A 22997-nucleotide genomic window follows, 5' to 3' on the forward strand; every position below is an offset into this window, starting at 1 on the left:
CCAGGATATTGAAGACCAGGACATTTAAGAGCACTTCCTGCCTGGATTCCTCAGCAGATCCACCTCCATACCACGTTGCATTAATGCAGTAATTCATGCAAAAGGAGCCCCGACCAAGTATTGAGTGCATAGAAGTGAACATACTTTTCAGAAGCCAGACATATCTATTTTAAAATATCTTTTTTTAAAGGATTTTAGGTATCATTCTAATTTTCTGAGACACTTAATTTTGGATTTGTATTATTTTTAAACCAGGCTCATCAAAATGACAAGAAATAAAAGCCTGAAATATTTCAATCTTTTTTAATTAAATTTATATAATATATATGTTTCACTTTCTGAAACGAGTGACAAAAAATATTGAACCTTTCCACAATATTCAGAATTTTTTAGATAAACCTGTACGGTTTACACTAGTTTAATATCTGGTTTGTAAAACTATAATATCCTTCATCCTGTGCACCTTTTCAGGCAAAACTACTCTGGCTGACTGCCTTGTGGCAAGTAATGGGATCATATCAAGTCGACTGGCTGGGAAGGTGAGGTAGAACGGTAGATGGTGACCTGTGTAGAAATCTGGTTGATCACATCAGGACTGTTGTTGTTTTCTGTGCCGCTGAGTTCTGTGATTTGTTTTTTTTTTGACGATCTTCCAGCTGAGATATCTGGACAGCAGAGAGGATGAACAGGTTAGAGGAATAACCATGAAGTCCAGCGCTATCTCTTTGCACTACAGCACAGGTACTACAACACGTCATAGCATGGATGTATGTAATTTGATGGTAGATTGTGTTTTGTTAATTTCTTGTTGAGAGTTAAGGAATGTTATGTTGTTTCTGTATTTTGTGTTTGTCGTTTAGTTCTTTAATAACATTCTTTGTTTTATGTAACCCAAAGCACAGTTAGAAATGAGCATTGTGAATTAGTTCAGTGTGTATCAGTCAAAAAGGTTTATATGCACTTTCTCACTTAATGGGTCTGTTTATTTTCATGACATTTACATTTTAGATTCTCACCTTAAAACTATGAATGGGAAACTACACATGGGATTACGTAGTAACATTTAACATAGTACATTTAGCTCGTAATTCTCAGGATGTGTATGTATATATACACTGCTCAAAAAAATAAAGGGAACATTTAAACAACACAATATAACTCCAAGTAAATCAAACTTCTGTGAAATCAAACTGTCCACTTAGGAAGCAACACTGATTGACAATCAGTTTCACATCTTGTTGTTCAAATGGAAAAGACAACAGGGGGAAATCTTTGGTGATTAGCAAGACACTCAATAAAGGAGTGGTTCTGCAGGTGGGGACCACAGACCACTTCTTAGTACCGATGCTTTGTGGCTGATGTTTTGGTCACTTTTGAATGTTGGTGGTGCTTTCACACTCGTGGTAGCATGAGACGGACTCTTCAACCCACACAAGTGGCTCAGGTAGTGCAGCTCATCCAGGATGGCACATCAATGCGAGCTGTGGCAAGAAGGTTTGCTGTGTCTGTCAGCGTAGTGTCCAGAACCTGGAGGTGCTACCAGGAGACAGGTCAGTACACCAGGAGATGTGGAGGAGGCCGTAGGAGGGCAACAACCCAGCAGCAGGACCGCTACCTCCACCTTTATGCAAGGAGGAACAGGAGGAGCCGACTCCATGAGGATGGTATGAGGGCCCGACGTCCACAAATGGGGGTTGTGCTCACAGCCCAACACCGTGCAGGACGCTTTGCATTTGCCAGAGAACACCAGGATTGGCAAATTCACCACTGGCGCCCTGTGCTCTTCACAGATGAAAGCAGGTTCACACTGAGCACATGTGACAGACGTGACAGAATCTGGAGACACCGTGGAGAGAGATCTGCTGCCTGCAACATCCTTCAACATGACCAGTTTGGCAGTGGGTCAGTAATGATGTGGGATGGCCCTCCATGTGCTCGCCAGAGGTAGCCTGACTGCCATTAGGTACCGAGATGAGATCCTCAGACCCCTTGTGAGACCACATGCTGGTGCGGTTGGCCCTGGGTTCCTCCTAATGCAGGACAATGCTAGACCTCATGTGGATGGAGTGTGTCAGCAGTTCCTGCAAGATGAAGACATTGAAGCTATGGACTGGCCCGTCCGTTCCGCAGACCTGAATCCGATTGAGAACAACTGGGACATCATGTCTCGCTCCATTCACCAACGTCACGTTGCACCACAGACTGTCCAGGAGTTGGTGGATGCTTCAGTCCAGGTCTGGGAGGAGATCCCTCAGGAGACCATCCAACGTCTCATCAGGAGCATGCCCAGGCATTGTAGGGAGGTCATACAGGAACGTGGAGGCCACACATAATACTGAACCTCATTTTGACTTGTTTTAAGGACATTACATCAAAGTTGGATCAGCCTGTAGTTTTTCCATTTTCATTCTGTGTGTGATTCCAAATCCAGGCCTCCATTGGTTAATAAATTTGATTTCCATTGATGATTTTTGTGTGATTTTGTTGTCAGCACATTTTATTCATTCAGATCTAGGATGTGTTATTTGAGTGTTCCCTTTATTTGTTTGAGCAGTGTAAGTATATATATATTATACCTCAAGGTCCCCAGGCTCTGCTTCCTCAGTGGAATACATGCCAGTGGGATTGAGGAGGTCTTCGAAGTACTCTGCCCACCGACCCACAACGTCCCGAGTTGAGGTCAGCAGCACGCCCTCCCCATTGTAAACAATGTTGGTGGTGTTCCTCCCCACCCCCAGAGACAATGAATGGTGGACCAGAATTGCCTCGAAGCCGTACAGAAATAGTTTTCTATGGCCTCTCTGATCTCCTTCCACGCCCAAGTTTTTGCGACCACCCGGGCCTCGTGCCGCTTGGACTGTCAGCACCCATCAGCTGCTTCCGGAGTCCCACAGGCCAAAAAGACCCAGTAGCACTCTTTCTTCAGCCTGACAGCATTCCTCACCGCCAGTTGGTTCAAGGATTGCCGCTGCGACAGGCACCAACAACCTTGCGACCACAGCTCCAGTAAGCAGCCTCGGCAATGGAGGTGCGGAACATGGCCCACTCGGGCTCAATGTCCCCCACCTCCCCCGGAACATGTTTGAAGGTCTCCTGGAGGTGGGAGTTGAAGCTCCGCCTCATGGGAGACTCCGCCAGGCTTTCCCAGCAGACCCTCAAGGTTCGTTTGGGTCTGCCGGGTCTGACCGGCATCCTCCCCCACCATCGGAGCCAGCTCACCACCAGGTAGTGGTCAGTGGAAAGCTCCACTCCCCTCTTCACCTGGGTGTCCAAGACATGCAGCCGCAGATCAGATGAAACGACAACAAAGTCGATCATCGAACTGCGGCCTCTCTATTCCTCCCAACCACACCCCTCCAGGTCTCACTGTCATTGCCAACGTGAGCGTTGAAGTCCCCCAGAGGGGCGCTGTCCAACACCCTCCAAGGACTCCAAAAAGGGTGGGTAGTCTGAACTGCCGTTTGCTGCATAAGGACAAACAAAAACAAAAAATGGTTTGTATTTGAATTTAACCTTTGTATTTTACAACAAAAATCAAATGACTTACTTTTTTCCATTTCTAATTTCTTATAAAAAAATTGAATTACCATAATCAGTTTTAACCAGCAGTGTTGCTGTATTTTAGATAAAGGGGAGCTGTTTTAACAGAGTTCTGTTTATTACAAAGAGATAAAACAAATGTTGTAAAACCTAACAATTGTGGAGCGCAACTGTTCATAGGTTGCATTTTAAGGAACAGATAAAATCTTTGAACGAGATGATTAAAATACCCCAGAACTTACTTTGCTTACCAAACAAAAACAGCTGAAATGTTTAGTTTGATAGCATAAATATAGACTGTATCAGGACTGTAAAAATTAGAAATAAATGTTCACTGCCTCCCATTCCTTATTCTTGCGATGGCCCATCTACTACTTGTAACAAGCACCCACCAGTGTAAAAAAAAAAAACAAATGGTAAAATGGACTGAACTTATACTTTTCCAGTCATACAGACCGCTCAAAGCGCTTTACACTAGAGCCACATTCACCCAATTGCACTCACTAACGCTCACACATTCATACACTGATACGCAGATCGGTAGGCAACTTGAGGTTAAGTGTTAAGTCGATGTGCCCCTGGGCAAGGGGCACATCGATCTATGGCAGGAGGAAGCTGGACTACTCTTCCTACCGAGCCACAGTCGCCTCAAGTGTCACTTTTAATGATTTTTTTTTCAGCTGCTGATTAATATTCACAATATTTTAAGGGTTTAAATGGTTTTTTTGTGTCAACTTTGTATCACAGTTTGATAAATACTAATGTGTTTTTGAAAAATGCATTGAACAGAAACTGTTCTGCTTAAAGTGTTCAGTTACATGATGAGAGCCTTTGACACTGAGGATCTTACTGTTTTAGTCTTAGACCTTTCAGCAGCCTTTGACACTGTTGATCACACCATCTTATTTAAGAGGTTTCCTAATTTGGTGAGGATTTCTGGAAAAGTTTTAGAGTGGTTCAGATCTTATTTTTGAAACAGAACATCATGTCAGAGTTATTTTCGTTACACAAGGTTCTATTTTAAAATTTTCTTAAATTTTTGCATACCCTTAACAAAATACACCTAGCTCAGTCAGATTGATCTAGACCATCCCATTGTAGCTCTGGTTGTATGTCTACGGTTGTTGTCCTGCTGGAACATAAACCTCCACCCCGGTATTATGTCTTCTAGAGTCAGTCAGGTTTTCACTCTGGATTATCCTGGTTTTAGCTCCATCCATCTTCCAGTCCACTCTGACCAGCTTCTCTGTCCCTCTTGAAAGAAGCCTTCCTACATGGTGGAGATAATATGTTCAGAGTGACGTGGAATGTTTATCCACTACACATAACGTAATTTTTAACCTTGGTCTTCTTCAGAAAAGCACCTTCTTTCACAGGTTTGCTGTGTCAATGATTGTGAGAAACTGCAAACGTGACTTCCTTAGGTTTTCCTTTAAAAAAAAAAAAGGCACTATTTTTTTGCAAGAAGGCCAGAGTGCATGGTTTAAAGAAGTCTTCTTGACAGATTCTACCACCACAGTTATGGATATCTGTGACTCCTCCAGAGGAACCAATGGCCTCCAAGGCGGCTTCTTTTATAATCAGTACTATATGAAACTGGAGGAGGAGGGGCTAAAAAAAAGGAGTGGGAGCTAAAGAAAAATATTTTTTTAATGCTACTGCATGAAGCAGCCACAAGAGTGTCAGTTTAAATGAGGTTTTGTCAGCTACTGATAAATATTCACAATATTCTAAGTGTTTAAATGGTTCGTGTGACCCCTGTCTGCCTAGGTGATCAGGAGTACCTTCTAAATCTGATTGATTCTCCTGGTCACGTTGACTTCTCCTCGGAGGTTTCCACAGCTGTCAGGCTGTGTGATGGAGCCATCGTAGTTGTTGATGCTGTGGAGGGTGTATGTCCACAGGTAAACCTCATTTGAGACACCCTGTTCACACGTTTCAAGCAGTAAACATTGAATGAAAGGAAATGTTGCAGTAATTTTACATATGTGTTTTGTTTGTAGACCCAGGTTGTACTCCGGCAAGCATGGATGGAGAACATCAAGCCTGTTCTTGTCATTAATAAGATAGACAGACTTATTGTTGAGCTGAAACTCACCTCTTTGGAAGCCTACACCCACCTGCAGAAGATCCTGGAACAGGTTAGTGGTCTAACTATTATCTGATGTGGACAACAAGCACACTGACACCACAAAGAAACTTGTGATTTTTGTATAGAACAACCTTAAAAAAAGGTTTTGTGCATTCTGTGGAAGAGAAAAATGTTTTATTATTTTGTGTAAATCCATATGGTTCTCTGTAGATAAATGCTGTGACAGGGACTCTGTTCGCATCCAAAGTCCTGGAAGAGCGAGCAGAGAAAGTGAAGGAGGAGGTCGACAGGGACAAGGACTTGGGTGGAGGTCAGGTTTATGACTGGAGCACTGGACTGGAGGAAGCTGACGACTCTCACCTCTACTTTTCTCCCGAACAAGGAAATGTGGTGTTTGCAAGCGCCATAGACGGATGGGGTTTCAGGTCAGCCGCTCATTCAGAAAGTCAAGTAATAATATTAAGTGAATACAGTGTCCTTCAAAATTTTTGGCACCCTTGGTAGAGATCAGCAAAAAAGCCTGCAAATAAATGTATCTTTCATTGTAGCATAATTTTAGACTGAAACCTTTTTTTCACATGAACATTTTCACTTGTTGTGCAAAAATATGCTTAAGTTATTTAATATTTAAATAAATAACTTCAATTTTGTGTGTGACTCCAAATCCAGGCCTCCATTGGTTAATAAATGTGATTTCCATTGATGATTTTTGGGTGATTTTGTTGTCAGCACATTTTATTCATTCAGATCTAGGATGTGTTATTTGAGTGTTTGCTTTATTTTTTAGAGTAGTGTATATAAATTTATTAATAAAAGCCCAAGTTAAATTTTTGAGTTAACAAACTCACAACTAGGCTAGGAAAATTCAACTAAACTATCAAGAAAAATGAAGGAATAAAGAAAACTAATGAAGTATATACAAATAAAGGGAAAAAAGAACCAATAAAAATAATATGACAGTTCAGTGTGAATAACTAGGTTTAAGACCCAAGGTTTATCTTAAGGAATTTGGGAATGATGTCAAATTATTTTCAAACTAATTAAGAATAGCAATTGGTATGTCTTCAAACAACCAATCACAATGCAAAATCGGGGGGGGGGGGGGGGGTCGTAATCATTACTTAAAAAACGCTATTTTTATATTGCCCACACCTGTTAGTTGCCTCAGGTGAGTTTAAAGGAGCATCACATGCTTGAAACAATCTTACTTATCCACCACAATTTTGAAAGGGTGCCAATAATTTTGTCCACCCCAGTTTTGGAGTTCGGTGTGATATTCAGTCCAATTTGCTTGTATTCCTCCCTTTTTTGGTTTAGTTCCATTGCACACAAAAGGAATAAACATGTGAATAGCAAATCATGTGTTACTGTAATCTGTTTCTGTGAAACATACTTCATTTTCTTGAAAGATTTCAGGGGTGCCAACATTTATGGCCATGACTGTAAGGACAAATTCTAAATATCAGTATCCTGATGACCAACAGCACAATGTTTCATTGTAGCCGGTTTTAGGATTCTGTTGTGCTGAGAGACTTTTAATATTCAACGTGTTAAAAGGAAATGTAAGAAAAAATAAAACCCGTGCTGGAATCTTTTATAGTTCAGATAGTTCAATTTAACTGTTGCAGTTAAATTGAACCCTTTTTATGTTTTTGTGACTTCACCAGAATGAAATCACGCAAAATGCTTTTCTGATGTCGGTAATCCTGAATATGTAAATGATGTAGCGTTTTTTGTTTTGCAGCATTCAGGATTTTGCCTACATATACAGTCAGAGAATGGGAATTAGGATTGAACTGCTACTGAAAACCTTGTGGGGAGATTTCTACATCAACACAAAAACAAAGAGGATCATGAAAGGAGCTCAGGTAATATCTTTATTATTTGCAAGCTTTTTCAATATTTTTTATGTTTTTGTTACAGTATTATGGGTTTCTTGTTGTCAAAATTACTTTAAAAAATCAGAACTAAGAAATAACCATTAGATCTGTGGTGCCAACTTGTTGCTCTTTACTAAATTTTCCAATGGAAAGACAGTCAGTCATTGCTGTCAACAAGGTGATTTTGTTTATAAAATGTTTAGCCAGTGAAGGAAAGTTCCACCAGTCCTATAAAAACTAAACAAAATATCATTCCTAAATTCTATTGCTAGATTAGTTGTTGCTCGCTGAAACACTGAGATCTTTGCTCCAGTCAGACATGTCCTCTTTGTCTCCTGTCTTTCTGCAGGCCAAAGAAAAGAAGCCGCTGTTTGTGCAGCTTGTGTTGGATAACATTTGGAGTTTGTATGATGCAGTTGTTATTAGAAGGTGGGTTAATACTCAGTTTTAGAGGGCATTCCAGCTCTTTTTTTGACCAGGACCATGTGTGCAAAATGGGGGTGTGTAATATTTAATTCAATACTTTGCCCTTTAAACTCGCTGCTACCACTATATTCAGGGTATTCAATAGTTGCCAACAGTGAAACCGTGGGAATTTCACCCAAGGAAATAAGTAACACCACTGGTCATGTGCTCAGGTCTGTTCTACAAAATATGAGGCCAAAGAGGTAGTTCCATATTTCAAAAGTTTTACATTTACTTTGGTAAGTTTTAAAAGCAGCAGAATGAAGTAGATACTGTTCAGCATTTAACGGGGGGCCATAGATCTCACAAAAAAAACTGAAGAAAGATCACTACAGGCAGCCCTTAACACGCTTTGAGTTGTGAAGAGAACCTGGCTCCAGCAGCATAAAATCATCAAAAAACCATCACCGAACCTTCAGCTCTCAGTTTATGAATAATACCACATGAAGAGGAGAGAAGCGCTGCCCAACCCAGCAGCAGCAGGTGATGCACCATGCCAGTAATCTCTGGGGAGGAGCAATGAGCTTCTACACGAGGACAGCGGTTGGTATCTGTGGACCTGTACACATGCAGCTGGCCAGGTAGCGAGCAACAAGAAACACCAGGACATCAAGTGTCTGTGAGCAGGGAAAGCAAATGAAAAAGCCTCTTTATATGCAGTGTCTCAGCTGGTAATAGAACAGCCAATTCAAAATACACGAGTCCTCCATTAGGAGCAGGGTCACATTATCCAGCGACACAGAAATTCTCATTTCTGAGAATACATGGTGCACTCCGGTGACATGGGATGTCACTGAAACTGAATAGGAAATACCTAGCGGTATCCAAGGGAAGCAAAGTGGTCACAACTAAAGGGGTTAACCTCCCAGAAGCTGCTTTGTGTTTTCAGTACACAAAATCTACCCGTTTCACTCAAAATAATGTGTATTAATGCATGAGTAAACATGTCATTTCGGCAGCTTCAGCTGGTCGAACAGACATGATAACTGTGATTTTAATATGCCTGTTTTGCTGACGTATTCATGTCTGAAATAGTACAGTACAATAGGAAAGATGAATCTTTTTGCCACCAATGTTCCTGCTTGGTATGTTATAAAGATGTCTGTTGTTTGTGTGAATAGAGACAGGCTGAAAGTGGAAAAGGTGGTAACATCACTTGGGATAAAGGTGATGACAAGGGACCTGCGTCACTCTGACCCAAAAATCCTGTTATATGGTATCTGCAGCCAGTGGTTACCAGTGTCCAGTGCTGTCCTCTGTATCCTCCTGTTATCTAAACATCTGCTCCTGGCTGTTTTTTTTATTTTTATCTTAGTGTGCCTCACCTAATCATTTCTAAAGTTCTCTGAGCATTTTGGTTTCAGTTTTCTTTAACAAAGACTCCAGCAATGGTGTGTGAGAAGCTTCCCAGTCCATTAGAAGTGTCAGCAGAGAGAGTGGAGAAGCTAATGAGTATTGGAACCCGTCGATTTGATTCACTACCTAAAAAGACACAAGAATTGAAGACAGGTACAAACACACAAACATGTACTAGAATTTATGGTGGTGGAGAAATTTTCTGCATTATACTCATGATATACTATGCAACATTTTTACACCAGCATTCAATATGGCAAGATTAAGTCTATTATAAATTTGTCTTTAGCATATAGTGTATCATTTTAAAAAACATTTTACAGCTAACCTAGTTTGTGTTGTCATGATAGTATAGCTAAATAAATATGCAGACGGGTGTAAAGTAAAAAATTGTAAAAACTAAAAGTGTTCCTAAAGACAGGAGTATTTGGTGAAGAGACTAACATCAGTTTTATTTTCCACAATTTCTTTAGAAATGTTATCAGACCTAGTAAAATAATGGCCATGTTGGAGTAATTTCAAATAGAAAAAAATATATATAAACACACTACCAGGGGTCGCGTTAATTGAATATTTTCTGTTTTTGACCATTTTTTTAACCTGTGACAGAGAAATCTGACGGCCATCTGTCATTTTGACAGATTGCAATTCACATTCATGACCACTTGGTGGCGAGTTGGCATATTAATTAGCTGTTTTATCACTTGATGCATGACCTCGCTGGCTTCACTTGCAAAAGGTCATGGCAGCTGAGTGTCTGAAATTGCTTCAAAAAGCCCAATCATGACAATAGTACTGATAGAACAGGTGAATGGAATGAATAGAAAATGTTATGTGACATGTAAAAAAGCCAATACAAGAAACTGATGTCTGAAAATGTACAAACATGCAGACATTAAAATGAATAAAAATAAATGCTATTGAATGTTTGATTAGAATCATTTTTAAAATAAAGTGAAATATATTGTGACAAGATTTTTTTTCACCCTGTCAGTCAAAATGACAGACAAGGAAAAAGTCTAGCACAACCTCTGCACACTACTCAGAGAAATTTGCTGATATTTGGCTTTTGGGTGAAATTTATAGAAACATAAAATGATAGTAGGGCATTTATGTATGGAACGCCAAAGTGTTCAAAATTACATAAATAAATGAAACATTATGAAATAAGTATCTACATGAATAAATAATAGATAATGATTTAATGTGACAATGAAATTGTGAAATAATTGAATGCATAATAAATTCTCAGCTCATTATTATGAAATATATTTCATTTTCCATTAAAAATCAGCTTTATAATATACAAGAATTTTCATACAAAATTTGGACCTAATAATTGAAATTGTTGTTGAGGCTATTTTTATGTAATTCCAGCAGTTTTTGTTTTTTTATTTCAAAATGTCATTTTTTAAAAGGGAGCTTTTATTTAAAAAAGCCAGCTTTTATTTTATAAGGGTGATTTATCCCCATGGCCTATTTATTTCATAATGTCACTTTACAACTGAATGACTGTGGGCCAATCAGCATCAACGGGCTGGAAGTGCATCCTTATTGGCTGATCCTTACATAGAGATTAGTTTCCTGGGTACCTGCTCCCTGAGCAGCTACTGCGCCAGCTCAAGGTTTATGAAGGATGGTGGAGTTTCATAAACTTCGTTAACCTCCGGTTACCTTAGCAGATCAAATTGAGGGGAATAATTTATCATATGATGCCATTTTGAGTTGTTTGGATGACATCTTTCAAATGATCGGGATGATAATTGCTCTCCAGAATGTTAGCATCGACGATGCCATTGTGGATACCCTACGAGCCATTGAGCACTGTGTCCGCATGGAATATGCAGAGCACAGCACTCAAGGCTTTAGTGGTGTCTGGCAAAACCATTGGGGTTATTGCTGTTATGTTTTCTGTGTCACCCAGCACAGTTCACTGCGGTCAAGTGAGCCGATATTTAAGTAGTAGTAAGCAATTGTGATATCCACATCTTAAACAATTTATTGAAACAAAATCAAACAGTAGTGGGTATACCCCAACAAAAAATGTCAATGTCTCAATAAGGTGTCATGTGCCCTTGATCATAAGCTACAGCTCGTCTCATGCTATTCACAAGTCGATCTATTGTCTGCTGAGGCATGGCATCCCACTGTTCTCGAAGTGCAGCCCTCAGATATTTGAGATGGGATTCAGGTCTGGAGATAGTGTAGGCCACTCCATTCGAGGTACCCAAGTCTCCAGCAGCTGTTACCTAATGATGCAGCCTTAATGAGCTGAAGCATTGCTTCAGAAGATAAAAGTAGGCCTGTATTGTTCATGCAGGGACATGACTGGATTAATGTTATTCAGGTAGTATGGGCTTGTCACTGTACCATGCACAAAATGTAGAGCAGTTCTGTATTGACTAGACACAGCTGCACACACTAAGACTACCACCACCAAAGGCTCGTCTGGTGACGGATGCATAGCGCTTACTTTGACATCTACAACATCGTTGGTGGCCATCATTTCTGCTCATCCTGAATCGGATTTCTTTATAGAACAGCACTGAGGCCCACTCAGTGGGGGTAACACCACCTGATAACTGGTGGTGTTATCAGGTGCCCTTACATGTTGTCTAGCACACAGTCCAGGCTGATGTAAACGGTTTAAAATGGTCTGACATGACACTGGGGTGCCTCTTACCTCCCTTATCCTGCCCAGCATACAGGTCCTTCTCAAAAAATTAGCATATTGTGATAAAGTTCATTATTTTCCATAATGTCATGATGAAAATTTAACATTAATATATTTTAGATTCATTGCACACTAACTGAAATATTTCAGGTCTTTTATTGTCTTAATACAGATGATTTTGGCATACAGCTCATGAAAACCCAAAATTCCTATCTCACAAAATTAGCATATCATTAAAAGGGTCTCTAAACGAGCTATGAACCTAATCATCTGAATCAACGAGTTAACTCTAAACACCTGCAAAAGATTCCTGAGGCCTTTAAAACTCTCAGCCTGGTTCATCACTCCAAACCCCAATCATGGGTAAGACTGCCGACCTGACTGCTGTCCAGAAGGCCACTATTGACACCCTCAAGCAAGATGGTAAGACACAGAAAGAAATTTCTGAACGAATAGGCTATTCCCAGATTGCTGTATCAAGGCACCTCAGTGGGAAGTCTGTGGGAAGGAAAAAGTGTAGCAGAAAACGCTGTACAACGAGAAGAGGTGACCGGACCCTGAGGAAGATTGTGGAGAAGGGCCGATTCCAGACCTTGGGGGACCTGCGGAACCAGTGGACTGAGTCTGGAGTAGAAACATCCAGAGCCACCGTGCACAGGCGTGTGCAGGAAATGGGCTACAGGTGCTGCATTCCCCAGACCTGGGCTACAGAGAAGCAGCACTGGACTGTTGCTCAGTGGTCCAAAGTACTTTTTTCAGATGAAAGCAAATTCTGCATGTCATTCGGAAATCAAGGTGCCAGAGTCTGGAGGAAGACTGGGGAGAAGGAAATGCCAAAATGCCAGAAGTCCAGTGTCAAGTACCCACAGTCAGTGATGGTCTGGGGTGCCGTGTCAGCTGCTGGTGTTGGTCCACTGTGTTTTATCAAGGGCAGGGTCAATGCAGCTAGCTATCAGGAGATTTTGGAGCACTTCATGCTTCCATCTGCTGAAAAGCTTTATGGAGATGAAGATTTCATTTTTCAGCACGACCTGGCACCTGCTCACAGTGCCAAAACCACTGGTAAATGGTTTACTGACCATGGTATCACTGTGCTCAATTGGCCTGCCAACTCTCCTGACCTGAACCCCATAGAGAATCTGTGGGATATTGTGAAGAGAACGTTGAGAGACTCAAGACCCAACACTCTGGATGAGCTAAAGGCCGCTATCGAAGCATCCTGGGCCTCCATAAGACCTCAGCAGTGCCACAGGCTGATTGCCTCCATGCCACGCCGCATTGAAGCAGTCATTTCTGCAAAAGGATTCCCGACCAAGTATTGAGTGCATAACTGTACATGATTATTTGAAGGTTGACGTTTTTTGTATTAAAAACACTTTTATTTTATTGGTCGGATGAAATATGCTAATTTTGTGAGATAGGAATTTTGGGTTTTCATGAGCTGTATGCCAAAATCATCCGTATTAAGACAATAAAAGACCTGAAATATTTCAGCTAGTGTGCAATGAATCTAAAATATATGAATGGTAAATTTTCATCATGACATTATGGAAAATAATAAACTTAATCACAATATGCTAATTTTTTGAGAAGGACCTGTACAGGTACCAGTATAAAAAGAGCAACGGCCATTTTTCGCTGTCTCTAAGCCTAGATCAAATGTCACCGTTTTTTTTTTTCTTTCCTTAAATCCCTCGCAAGAGGAGTCTTAAACATTCACAAAACAGTTCCCCAAATATTTATTATCCTCAGCAAACAACCGCAATGACATTTGAAGGCCCTTCTGACATGGCTGACATAGAACGTAATATCATGGTGTAATAGAAGCTTTTATTATGCCCGAGCAGCGAAAGAGCTGTGAAGGCCTATTGGAACCGCTCCATTTCTTATTATTCTTCGAAGTAAAGCGGCTTTTTGGAGTTCTTAACATATATGAAAAGGCACTAAACTTTACCCAAAATTGTCCCCCGCTTGAAATTTTCGTATTTTAATGGAATCAAAACAAGTGTGTGGCTAAACTGCTCTACAGTGCCCCCTAAAGTGAGATAGGCCAACTGGTAATTTGTAGAGATTTGAAATTTGGTACATGGGTTTCAGCTGCAAATCAAGAAAACAACTCTCTTGGACGTATGTCCTAAAACAAACAGGAAGTTGACCATTTTGGGCCAAAGAGTCATTTTTGGCCATTTTTGACTTTCCTACATGTCGAATTTTGATGAAATCCTTCTAGGGATTTTGAGCGATCGACTGCAAATTTGGTCAGGATGCTGTTAAGGCAGAATGGATTAAAAGTTACCAAAATTTTGAGTTTTTGAGCATGTTGAAGGGGTGGGACCAGGCATCAAAGATGGCCTTCTCACCAAAACAATTTAGCAGCTATAACTTTCAAGTAGGCTGAATTAGACCAAACCTGGTATGATTGATCCCTCTCAGGTGACCAACATTCCTATGTGGTCAAATAATGACATCATCAAAGCCATGCCCCCTGAGAACAGGAAGTAACTTTTTTGGCTTGGAAAGGTCCCTTTCTAGCCCTCTTGACCTAATCAACTTCAAAGTGTGTCAGAAGACTGATAACAAGTTGGTCTAACTTTGGTTGAAACACAGAGACTTTACTGTGAAGAGTGTGGCTATGGCAATGTGGCGGAGTTTGACGTCACGCCATGACCGTACGTTTGGCTCTGATTTTCACATATATCATCTGATCTGCACCAAATTCTATGTGATCGACCTTAGTCCAGCCACCAAAAGATATCTAGTGAAATATTTGGTGGGGTGTCCTAATTCTTCTTCAGCACCCCTAGAAAAGTTAAAAAAATCAGCCCCACAATCAGGATATTGAAATTTAGTACACATATGTATCTTCTCAGAACCTACAAAAAGTCTTTTGGGGCCTTGGTCCAAACCCCACAGGAAGTCAGTCATTTTGGATTAAACTTGCGATTTTGACCCAATTTTTGCCGATTTTAGCCTGGGTATCTCAGCAAACTCCTCTTACAGCTTTTGACTTACAGACTTCAAAGTGACTCCGTATACTCTCAAGGCTTTGGGGATCAAAAGTTATCAAAAGCTTTTTGTTACATGAAAGCATGTGGCAAAGCCTCAAAGTCTGACTTCTCGCCAGTAAAGACGATAACTTCAACACACAAGTTCACAGCAGCGCCAAACTTTCTGTGTGTAATCTCAGACCAGCACTAATCATATTTACCTGATGATATGATGACTTCAGTTTAGCCCCGCCCACTTACAACAGGAAGCTACCTGATTAACTGATAGATGTCCATGTTTTACACTTTGACTCCACCAGTTTCAAGCACAGTCTGATCACACAGAGCAAGGTGAGGTTGAACCCTACTGGGAATATTTACTGTCGGCTGGACACTGTGGGTGTGGCGGCATGTTGAATGATTATATCTCGCCATTTGCAAACATTTGCCTCTAAATCACACAGATATGGTTCAATTTAGTCCAAACCGAATATGGGTAATCTTTGTCAATCCCCCAAACAGCTGTATTGGATTACATTGGATTCTGGATCAACTGCGCCCCCTAGCAAACTTTAACCGCTCATTTTTACCTTTAACTTTGAATCTCCCTCATACATCATTGGATCCACTTCAAATTTATTATGCAACATTGTGGACAAGTGCCGGACATGTTGGCACAGTCAACTGATGACATTACTTTAACCCTGCCCACTAAAAATCAAGTGAGAGCAGCTTCCATGGGGAAGGTTGGGATTTGGCCAAATTCTTCTGGCTTCTCGCCAGAGTAGAAATCTATATGAACAAATTTTGTATGAATGCATGCTTCCGGCACCGCCTAGCGGCATTGTGCAGAATGGCGCAGTTGGCTTGTCAGTGGCAACGAGGCGGATGCCAGGCTCCCACAGTCCCAACAGATTGCCAATGCTGCTTGCAGCTTTAAATGTTATTATAATTGTTAGTGTTGGCATGTTTTGCTTGTTTGTTCAGGTAGTTTGATTATTTCTAATGTGTGTTTCTGTTGGTTTGATGTCAGTCCTTCTGTTTTTATCCTATGTAAAGCCCTTTTTTCCATTAGTAAAACACTCTGTAGACTCATTGCAGTGTGATGTCATGAGTGCCAGATCCACCCCCCGTTTTCCCTCTGGTCGGTTAAAGAGCTGCATTGCTGTATTGATGCAGGGTATGAAACTCAGAAAATATGACAAGTGAATGTAAAAAGTCAAAATTCCAAAAGGTTTTGTGCATGAATGCACACTAATTTTTGTTAAGGGGTTAAATGTTTCTTTTTTTTCTTAAAGAAAAATAAGTAAAAATTACATTGGTAGTGAGATATTAAGCACAGAGACATACGTGACAAGAAAAACTGCTGGAACCTTTAGATCACAATGGTGTGTGCCATCCGCTTTTTACTGCAGTCATATTCTGATTTATTAAATTTTATCGTGGAACTTCATGAATAAGCCCTATGCTATACATATAAATCAGACCTGGTAGCTGATGCCACTCCACCCACTCGGCTGCTCAGTGAAGCAGCCCCCTTATCAAATCGTGGGAAATATGTTGGGCATGAAATGTGTGTTTTTCACTGGTTAAAAAAAGAATATAATATAGCTCTGTGAGTCTTTAAATCAGCCAGTTCTCATCGTCTTCGGGTGTCTGGAGTGGTAATTATGAGTCCCGGTTCTACAGTTATTAATTGGTTATATACATGAGATGTTATAGCTTTAGAGGTTAGTTGGTCGTGGCAACACTCAGTGCGCTGTTTGTCATGAAATGCAGCGACAGTGAAAACTACAATCTAAATAACTCTTCTGCTGTACTTCCGTCAGTTTTGTAGCTGCTGCAGACACCGATGAGAGATATAGCCATGCTAGCAAAGCACATCCATGGTTCATGATGCTGGTTAGAAACCATCTGAGATCATTTTTATCTGACATTTGTTTGTAGCACCTATTGTGTATGTCTCAGGTCAGAATAATTCTAACATCTAATGGCTTGTCCCCTTCTAGATTGTCCTTCTCACTTATTCATTGCTTAAGATGTATTCCAGCATAGCCAGTCTCATAGCCAGTCTCAAATACCAAACCAAGCCCATATCATCATATCGTTTGCTGCTGCTGCCGCCACCATGTTCCACACAGGGCCCTTATGGGCAGCCACAATGTTTTCAAACCAACATCAACATTTGTGCATGCTTAAAAACAACTCTAGTGCTCCATAAAGCCTACTGCACTCTTAATAGCCACAAGAAAAGATTTTAAACACTATATCCATGTTGTGGTTGATTTTTAGCACAACCTAAATCCAGTGTGAAGTGGGGTTACATTTTTCAGCATTTTCCTCACATCATTTAGTGATGTCAATAAAATGGTCAGCATCAAGTTTGCATTCTAAGTTTGAGACACTTTGGGGAGTCATTGAGTTCAGTGTAGCCATAAAGGTATCAAGCTTTTAAATCCAATTTGACCCATTATTCCAGTTTGGGGTTTTACATTTCACTTTGTACACTTTCTACACTTTCAGGCCTGGTTTTAGGTGCAGCTCTGCCCCATTGCACTTATTGAAAACAAGTAATAGATGACTTCAGTAAGCTGTCATGACATTTTTGTACTCAAGTTTCCTTTGGGTATGTTGTGGATAGTTTTAGGTATTTTTCTTGGACTTTCTGTAAAAGTCACTAGGATTTTAAAAGACACTAGAAATAGAGCTATTACAACAAATTATATAGTTTGCCATTTTTGGTATTTTGTTTTTATCAACATTTGGTTCAGCAATTTAACATTTTTTGGCAGTTGAATCACAATTGAACAATGTTAACAGGGAGACTTTGGATGTAATGTTTTCCACTTGGGTTGTTTTTCAGCATTCCTCCAGTGCTCCAGTGGGACAAATGCTCCAGTCATCATCTTTGTGTCTAAAATGTTTGCTGTGGACACAAAGGCCTTGCCTCAGAATAGACAGAGGTAAATGTGTCGTGTGACACAGCTCTGCCCATAACACATATGCAGCTGTTATTTTTTAAATTGTTGTTTTGGTAAGGTAAGTTTCAATTACAGACGATATGTAAAGTGGGGAGTATATAAGGAAAAAACTGCTTAGATTGAATGAAATCTTAGGACAGTTGTGAATAGATCCACAATATAAACGATCAATTTAAAATATTGCTGTAAAACCAGATGTCTAAGGGAACCTGCTGGTTGCATCAGTTCAGTTTTGTGTCTCCCTTTTAACAAGTCACCTCCAGCTAAATCATGCTCAGCAGCCAGGAGTTTTTTTAAGCTGACTATGATGTGATGATTCTTTCTCTACAATGTGCTCACACTGGACCTTATTTATCAAAACATCATGTAGATCTTGCCTCCCCAGCAGACATGTGCTCAACATATCTCTTTCTATGGAGGAGTGTCAAAGAAAAAGATGTTTGGCTAATCTTAGAGCAGCTAAGTAGAGCACACAACTAATAGTTGTCGTATCGACAGATTCTCCTACCTGAGCAGTGGATCTCTGCAGCTCCAGCAGCGCCTCTTGGTTGCTTCCCTGATTAATGCTCTCCTTGCCCAGCACGGTCAGTTTAGGTGGACGTCCATGTCTTGATAGGTCTGCAGTTGCTCCATACTCTCCATGTTCAGAGGATGAAGTGAACAGAGCTCTGTGAGATGTTAAAAGTTTGGGATGCTGTTTTAGAGCCTAATCCTGCTTTAAACTTCTCCACAATTGTCCCCCTGACCTGTCTGCTCTGTTCCTTGGTCTTCATGATTCCTCTTGTTTTCTAATGTTCTTTAACAGACCTCTGAGGTCACAAACAGAACATCTGCAGTCATACTGAGATTAAATTACACAGTGGATTTCCATTAGTAGTATCAGAGTATAAGGGGCTGAATACAAAGGCACCAGACTGAGATTTTTGTTTGCAAAAAAATGTACATTTTTCTTCCATTTCTCAGTTGCTGTGAGTTGTATGTCTTGGCCTGTTATATAAAGACCCAATAAAATAGACTGACTGTGGTGGTCATGATGTGGAAAACAAAGCTTGAAGAGGTTTTAATACATCTGCAAGGGGCTGTAGATGCTAAGGAACACTGCTACTCCTGCAGGGGCTGAGCTGGTACAGAAAACTTGCTGCTATGGATGGCAAAATTAAACCTGGGGCCACATGTAGAAAATAATGAGCAGCTTTGATACTAAAGTTGGCGGTAGGAAGAGGTTCTGAAACTTGCAGCGCACAAAAAAATTCAGATGAATGAAACCATGCGTAGACATGTCACACCACTCCTTTCTTTCATACATCCCACTTTGGGTGGAATTGGATGCAGCAGCATGTGCGTCTTACACCGTCTGGTCCCCGTCCCTAAATGCATTTGCAAATTAGATGAATATCCGAAAGGCACCCACCACATGTCCAAATAACCATGGCAGCAGTGCTGTGGCAGTCTCAGGGAGACTTTGCCTACACCATGAAGGACTTTTGTAGTGAACTACAGCAAACCCACAACTTAATTGACTTCAGCGACTCAAACATGACTGAAAATAAAACGTTTGTCTGCTCGTACTTGTTTAGTTCTACAATATCTGCATCAAATAGAAATGGTGCTTTCTTGCTGCAGCATGAAGCTCAATTATAGCTCAATGCTGATTATTGAACTGTATACCATATCATTGTTATGACATGAATATGCTTTCCATTGCGCTATTAGGGAGAATGTCACCATACACACTGTCAAGTACTTTAAATCTTTAAAACAATTCAGCATGTCACATAAAAAAAAAGAAAATAACCTAGAAGCCACCCATGGAGCACGGAGCCTGCTTGAGGTTTGCTTCCAACACAACTATTAGAATTAGAATAATTATAACTAGAAAAATTCGCATTTCCTGTGAAAAAGTGAAAAAGCAGTGTGAATGCTGTAAGCTGAATTCTTCTGCTGAAAACTGAGTGAAAGAACCTAAACTGCAGACAATTTGCTGTAATGTAATGAATTAGCAGAACATTTTGAAAACCAAACCTTTAGGGTGATCTGCTTAAATAAAAACAGCTTAACAAGCTGTGGTAACCTCAAAACTCTTTGTTCAAAACATTGATTCAATTGTAATAAAATTTGCAGAAATGTGAATAAAACAAGAAAGAAATGCCAGCAGAAAAGATAAATAAGCATAAAAGTAAACAAAAAGGTTGCTCAGGAAGATAAAGTCAGTGTTAAAATGATAATTCACATTTGGAGACTTAAAGAAGTTGTTTTATTTACACAAGTCTGGTTCAGGACATTTTTGACAAATGGAAATACTATTTGAACAAAGTCCGCATTTATGGGCGAAGATTAACGGCGTAACATGTTTCAGCAATGGACACTGACAAGTTTGAACTGTTGATGGCCAACATAAAAAACAACATAGAAACAACAACCTAAAAAGTCATATAGAGGAGACAGAAAGACATAGAGGGAGAGAGGCACAGACAGAGAAAAGACAGAATGAGATCGAGACAGACTGGCTTTGGCCACCATTTTCCATCTCCTGGCTTCACCTCTGCAGCTCCACGGTGACAGTTAAGCGGCAGTTGGAAACTGTTGATCTCATTCTCCATTGAATAAAATGGGATGCAACATCTTGAACAAGCACCTCTCATTTAAACGCAATATCTAGTATCCAAAAAAATTCTTGAACTGTGAGTGAGAGTACCCATTGAAATAAATAACTGACAAGGCTCATGTCTCTACACGCTGCCATTTAGGAGATTGGGCGATTCGAAAATGACCCTCTTCACTGAGAGTCGCAGTCCTCCCTTTTCTTATATTTTGTCTTGATCCCAATGGGTCAGGAGGTGTGACATACCTGCACTCAGGGAGTGTTTTAAAGAAAACCATAAAACCTGTAGCAATGACACTTATACAGGTCCTTCACAAAATATTAGCATATTGTGATAAAGTTCATTATTTTCCATAATGTCATGAAAATTTAACATTCATATATTTTAGATTCATTGCACACTAACTGAAATATTTCAGGTCTTTTATTGTCTTAATACGGATGATTTTGGCATACAGCTCATGAAAACCCAAAATTCCTATCTCACAAAATTAGCATATTTCATCCGACCAATAAAAGAAAAGTGTTTTTAATACAAAAAACGTCAACCTTCAAATAATCATGTACAGTTATGCACTCAATACTTGGTCGGGAATCCTTTGGCAGAAATGACTGCTTCAATGCGGCGTGGCATGGAGGCAATCAGCCTGTGGCACTGCTGAGGTCTTATGGAGGCCCAGGATGCTTCGATAGCGGCCTTTAGCTCATCCAGAGTGTTGGGTCTTGAGTCTCTCAACGTTCTCTTCACAATATCCCACAGATTCTCTATGGGGTTCAGGTCAGGAGAGTTGGCAGGCCAATTAAGCATAGTGATACCATGGTCAGTAAACCATTTACCAGTGGTATTGGCACTGTGAGCAGGTGCCAGGTCGTGCTGAAAAATGAAATCTTCATCTCCATAAAGCTTTTCAGCAGATGGAAGCATGAAGTGCTCCAAAATCTCCTGATAGCTAGCTGCATTGACCCTGCCCTTGATAAAACACAGTGGACCAACACCAGCAGCTGACACGGCACCCCAGACCATCACTGACTGTGGGTACTTGACACTGGACTTCTGGCATTTTGGCATTTCCTTCTCCCCAGTCTTCCTCCAGACTCTGGCACCTTGATTTCCGAATGACATGCAGAATTTGCTTTCATCTGAAAAAAGTACTTTGGACCACTGAGCAACAGTCCAGTGCTGCTTCTCTGTAGCCCAGGTCAGGCGCTTCTGCCGCTGTTTCTGGTTCAAAAGTGGCTTGACCTGGGGAATGCGGCACCTGTAGCCCATTTCCTGCACACGCCTGTGCACGGTGGCTCTGGATGTTTCTACTCCAGACTCAGTCCACTGCTTCCGCAGGTCCCCCAAGGTCTGGAATCGGCCCTTCTCCACAATCTTACTCAGGGTCCGGTCACCTCTTCTCGTTGTGCAGCGTTTTCTGCCACACCTTTTCCTTCCCACAGACTTCCCACTGAGGTGCCTTGATACAGCACTCTGGGAACAGCTTATTTGTTCAGAAATGTCTTTCTGTGTCTTACCCTCTTGCTTGAGGGTGTCAATAGTGGCCTTCTGGACAGCAGTCAGGTCGGCAGTCTTACCCATGATTGGGGTTTTGAGTGATGAACCAGGCTGGGAGTTTTAAAGGCCTCAGGAATCTTTTGCAGATGTTTAGAGTTAACTCGTCGATTCAGATGATTAGGTTCATAGCTCGTTTAGAAACCCTTTTAATGATAGGCTAATTTTGTGAGATAGGAATTTTGGGTTTTCATGAGCTGTATGCCAAAATCATACGTATTAAGACAATAAAAGACCTGAAATATTTCAGTTAGTGTGCAATGAATCTAAAATATATGAATGTTAAATTTTCATCATGACATTATGGAAAATAATGAACTTTATCACAATATGCTAATATTTTGAGAAGGACCTGTATTTCCTGAAAGCAGAAAGAACGAGCTATGTTTTGCTATGCATACATTATTTCTGTAGAATGAAATTTGCAAGAACAACAGCAATTTGTTTGTGAAAACTCAGTGAACTTTAACAACTGAGTGCACACTGTGACAGTTGGAGAATTCGGTCATTGGATTACTTTGTAAATTTGACATGTTGTGAAACGTTGCATAAATCTTAAATCTCAATTTTAGAAAAACCGTTAAAGATATCAAAAAGCTGAATCATTTGAAGATAGCTCAATGTCTTCTAATCTCTTTAAACTTTGTATGGAGTTTCTAGCTGAAAGTATGTGGAAGTAGTTAGCTGTGAAATGGCGCAAACGTTTTTCTGAATTCTGCGGAATTTTTTGAGATTTTCCATTCATTTCAGTGGGCCAAAAATCTGCACAAAAAGCTGAATATTTTAAAAAGTATAAAAAATATGAATACCAAAAGTCATTGCCGGAATGTCCTAAATGAGCTGAACATCTTAAAAGTTGAATGGC

General features: G+C 40.4%; 1 protein-coding gene across 5 annotated transcripts in view; it reads left to right on the plus strand.

Moving 5' to 3' along the window:
• The window catches only part of efl1 (elongation factor like GTPase 1), a 90717-nt gene that overhangs the window by 16850 nt on the left and 50870 nt on the right, over nt 1-22997 (plus strand). For all 5 annotated transcript variants that reach the window (XM_047362890.1, XM_047362886.1, XM_047362885.1 and 2 more), the window contains exons 3-12: nt 472-539; nt 657-741; nt 5311-5444; nt 5544-5681; nt 5843-6057; nt 7377-7500; nt 7862-7941; nt 9099-9235; nt 9364-9486; nt 17858-17957. In XM_047362890.1, coding sequence (XP_047218846.1) covers nt 472-539; nt 657-741; nt 5311-5444; nt 5544-5681; nt 5843-6057; nt 7377-7500; nt 7862-7941; nt 9099-9235; nt 9364-9486; nt 17858-17957 — 1204 coding nt within the window. The remainder of the gene's footprint in view (nt 1-471; nt 540-656; nt 742-5310; nt 5445-5543; nt 5682-5842; nt 6058-7376; nt 7501-7861; nt 7942-9098; nt 9236-9363; nt 9487-17857; nt 17958-22997) is intronic.

Source organism: Girardinichthys multiradiatus, chromosome 4 (genome assembly GCF_021462225.1).
Source record: "Girardinichthys multiradiatus isolate DD_20200921_A chromosome 4, DD_fGirMul_XY1, whole genome shotgun sequence".
Lineage (NCBI taxonomy): Eukaryota > Metazoa > Chordata > Actinopteri > Cyprinodontiformes > Goodeidae > Girardinichthys > Girardinichthys multiradiatus.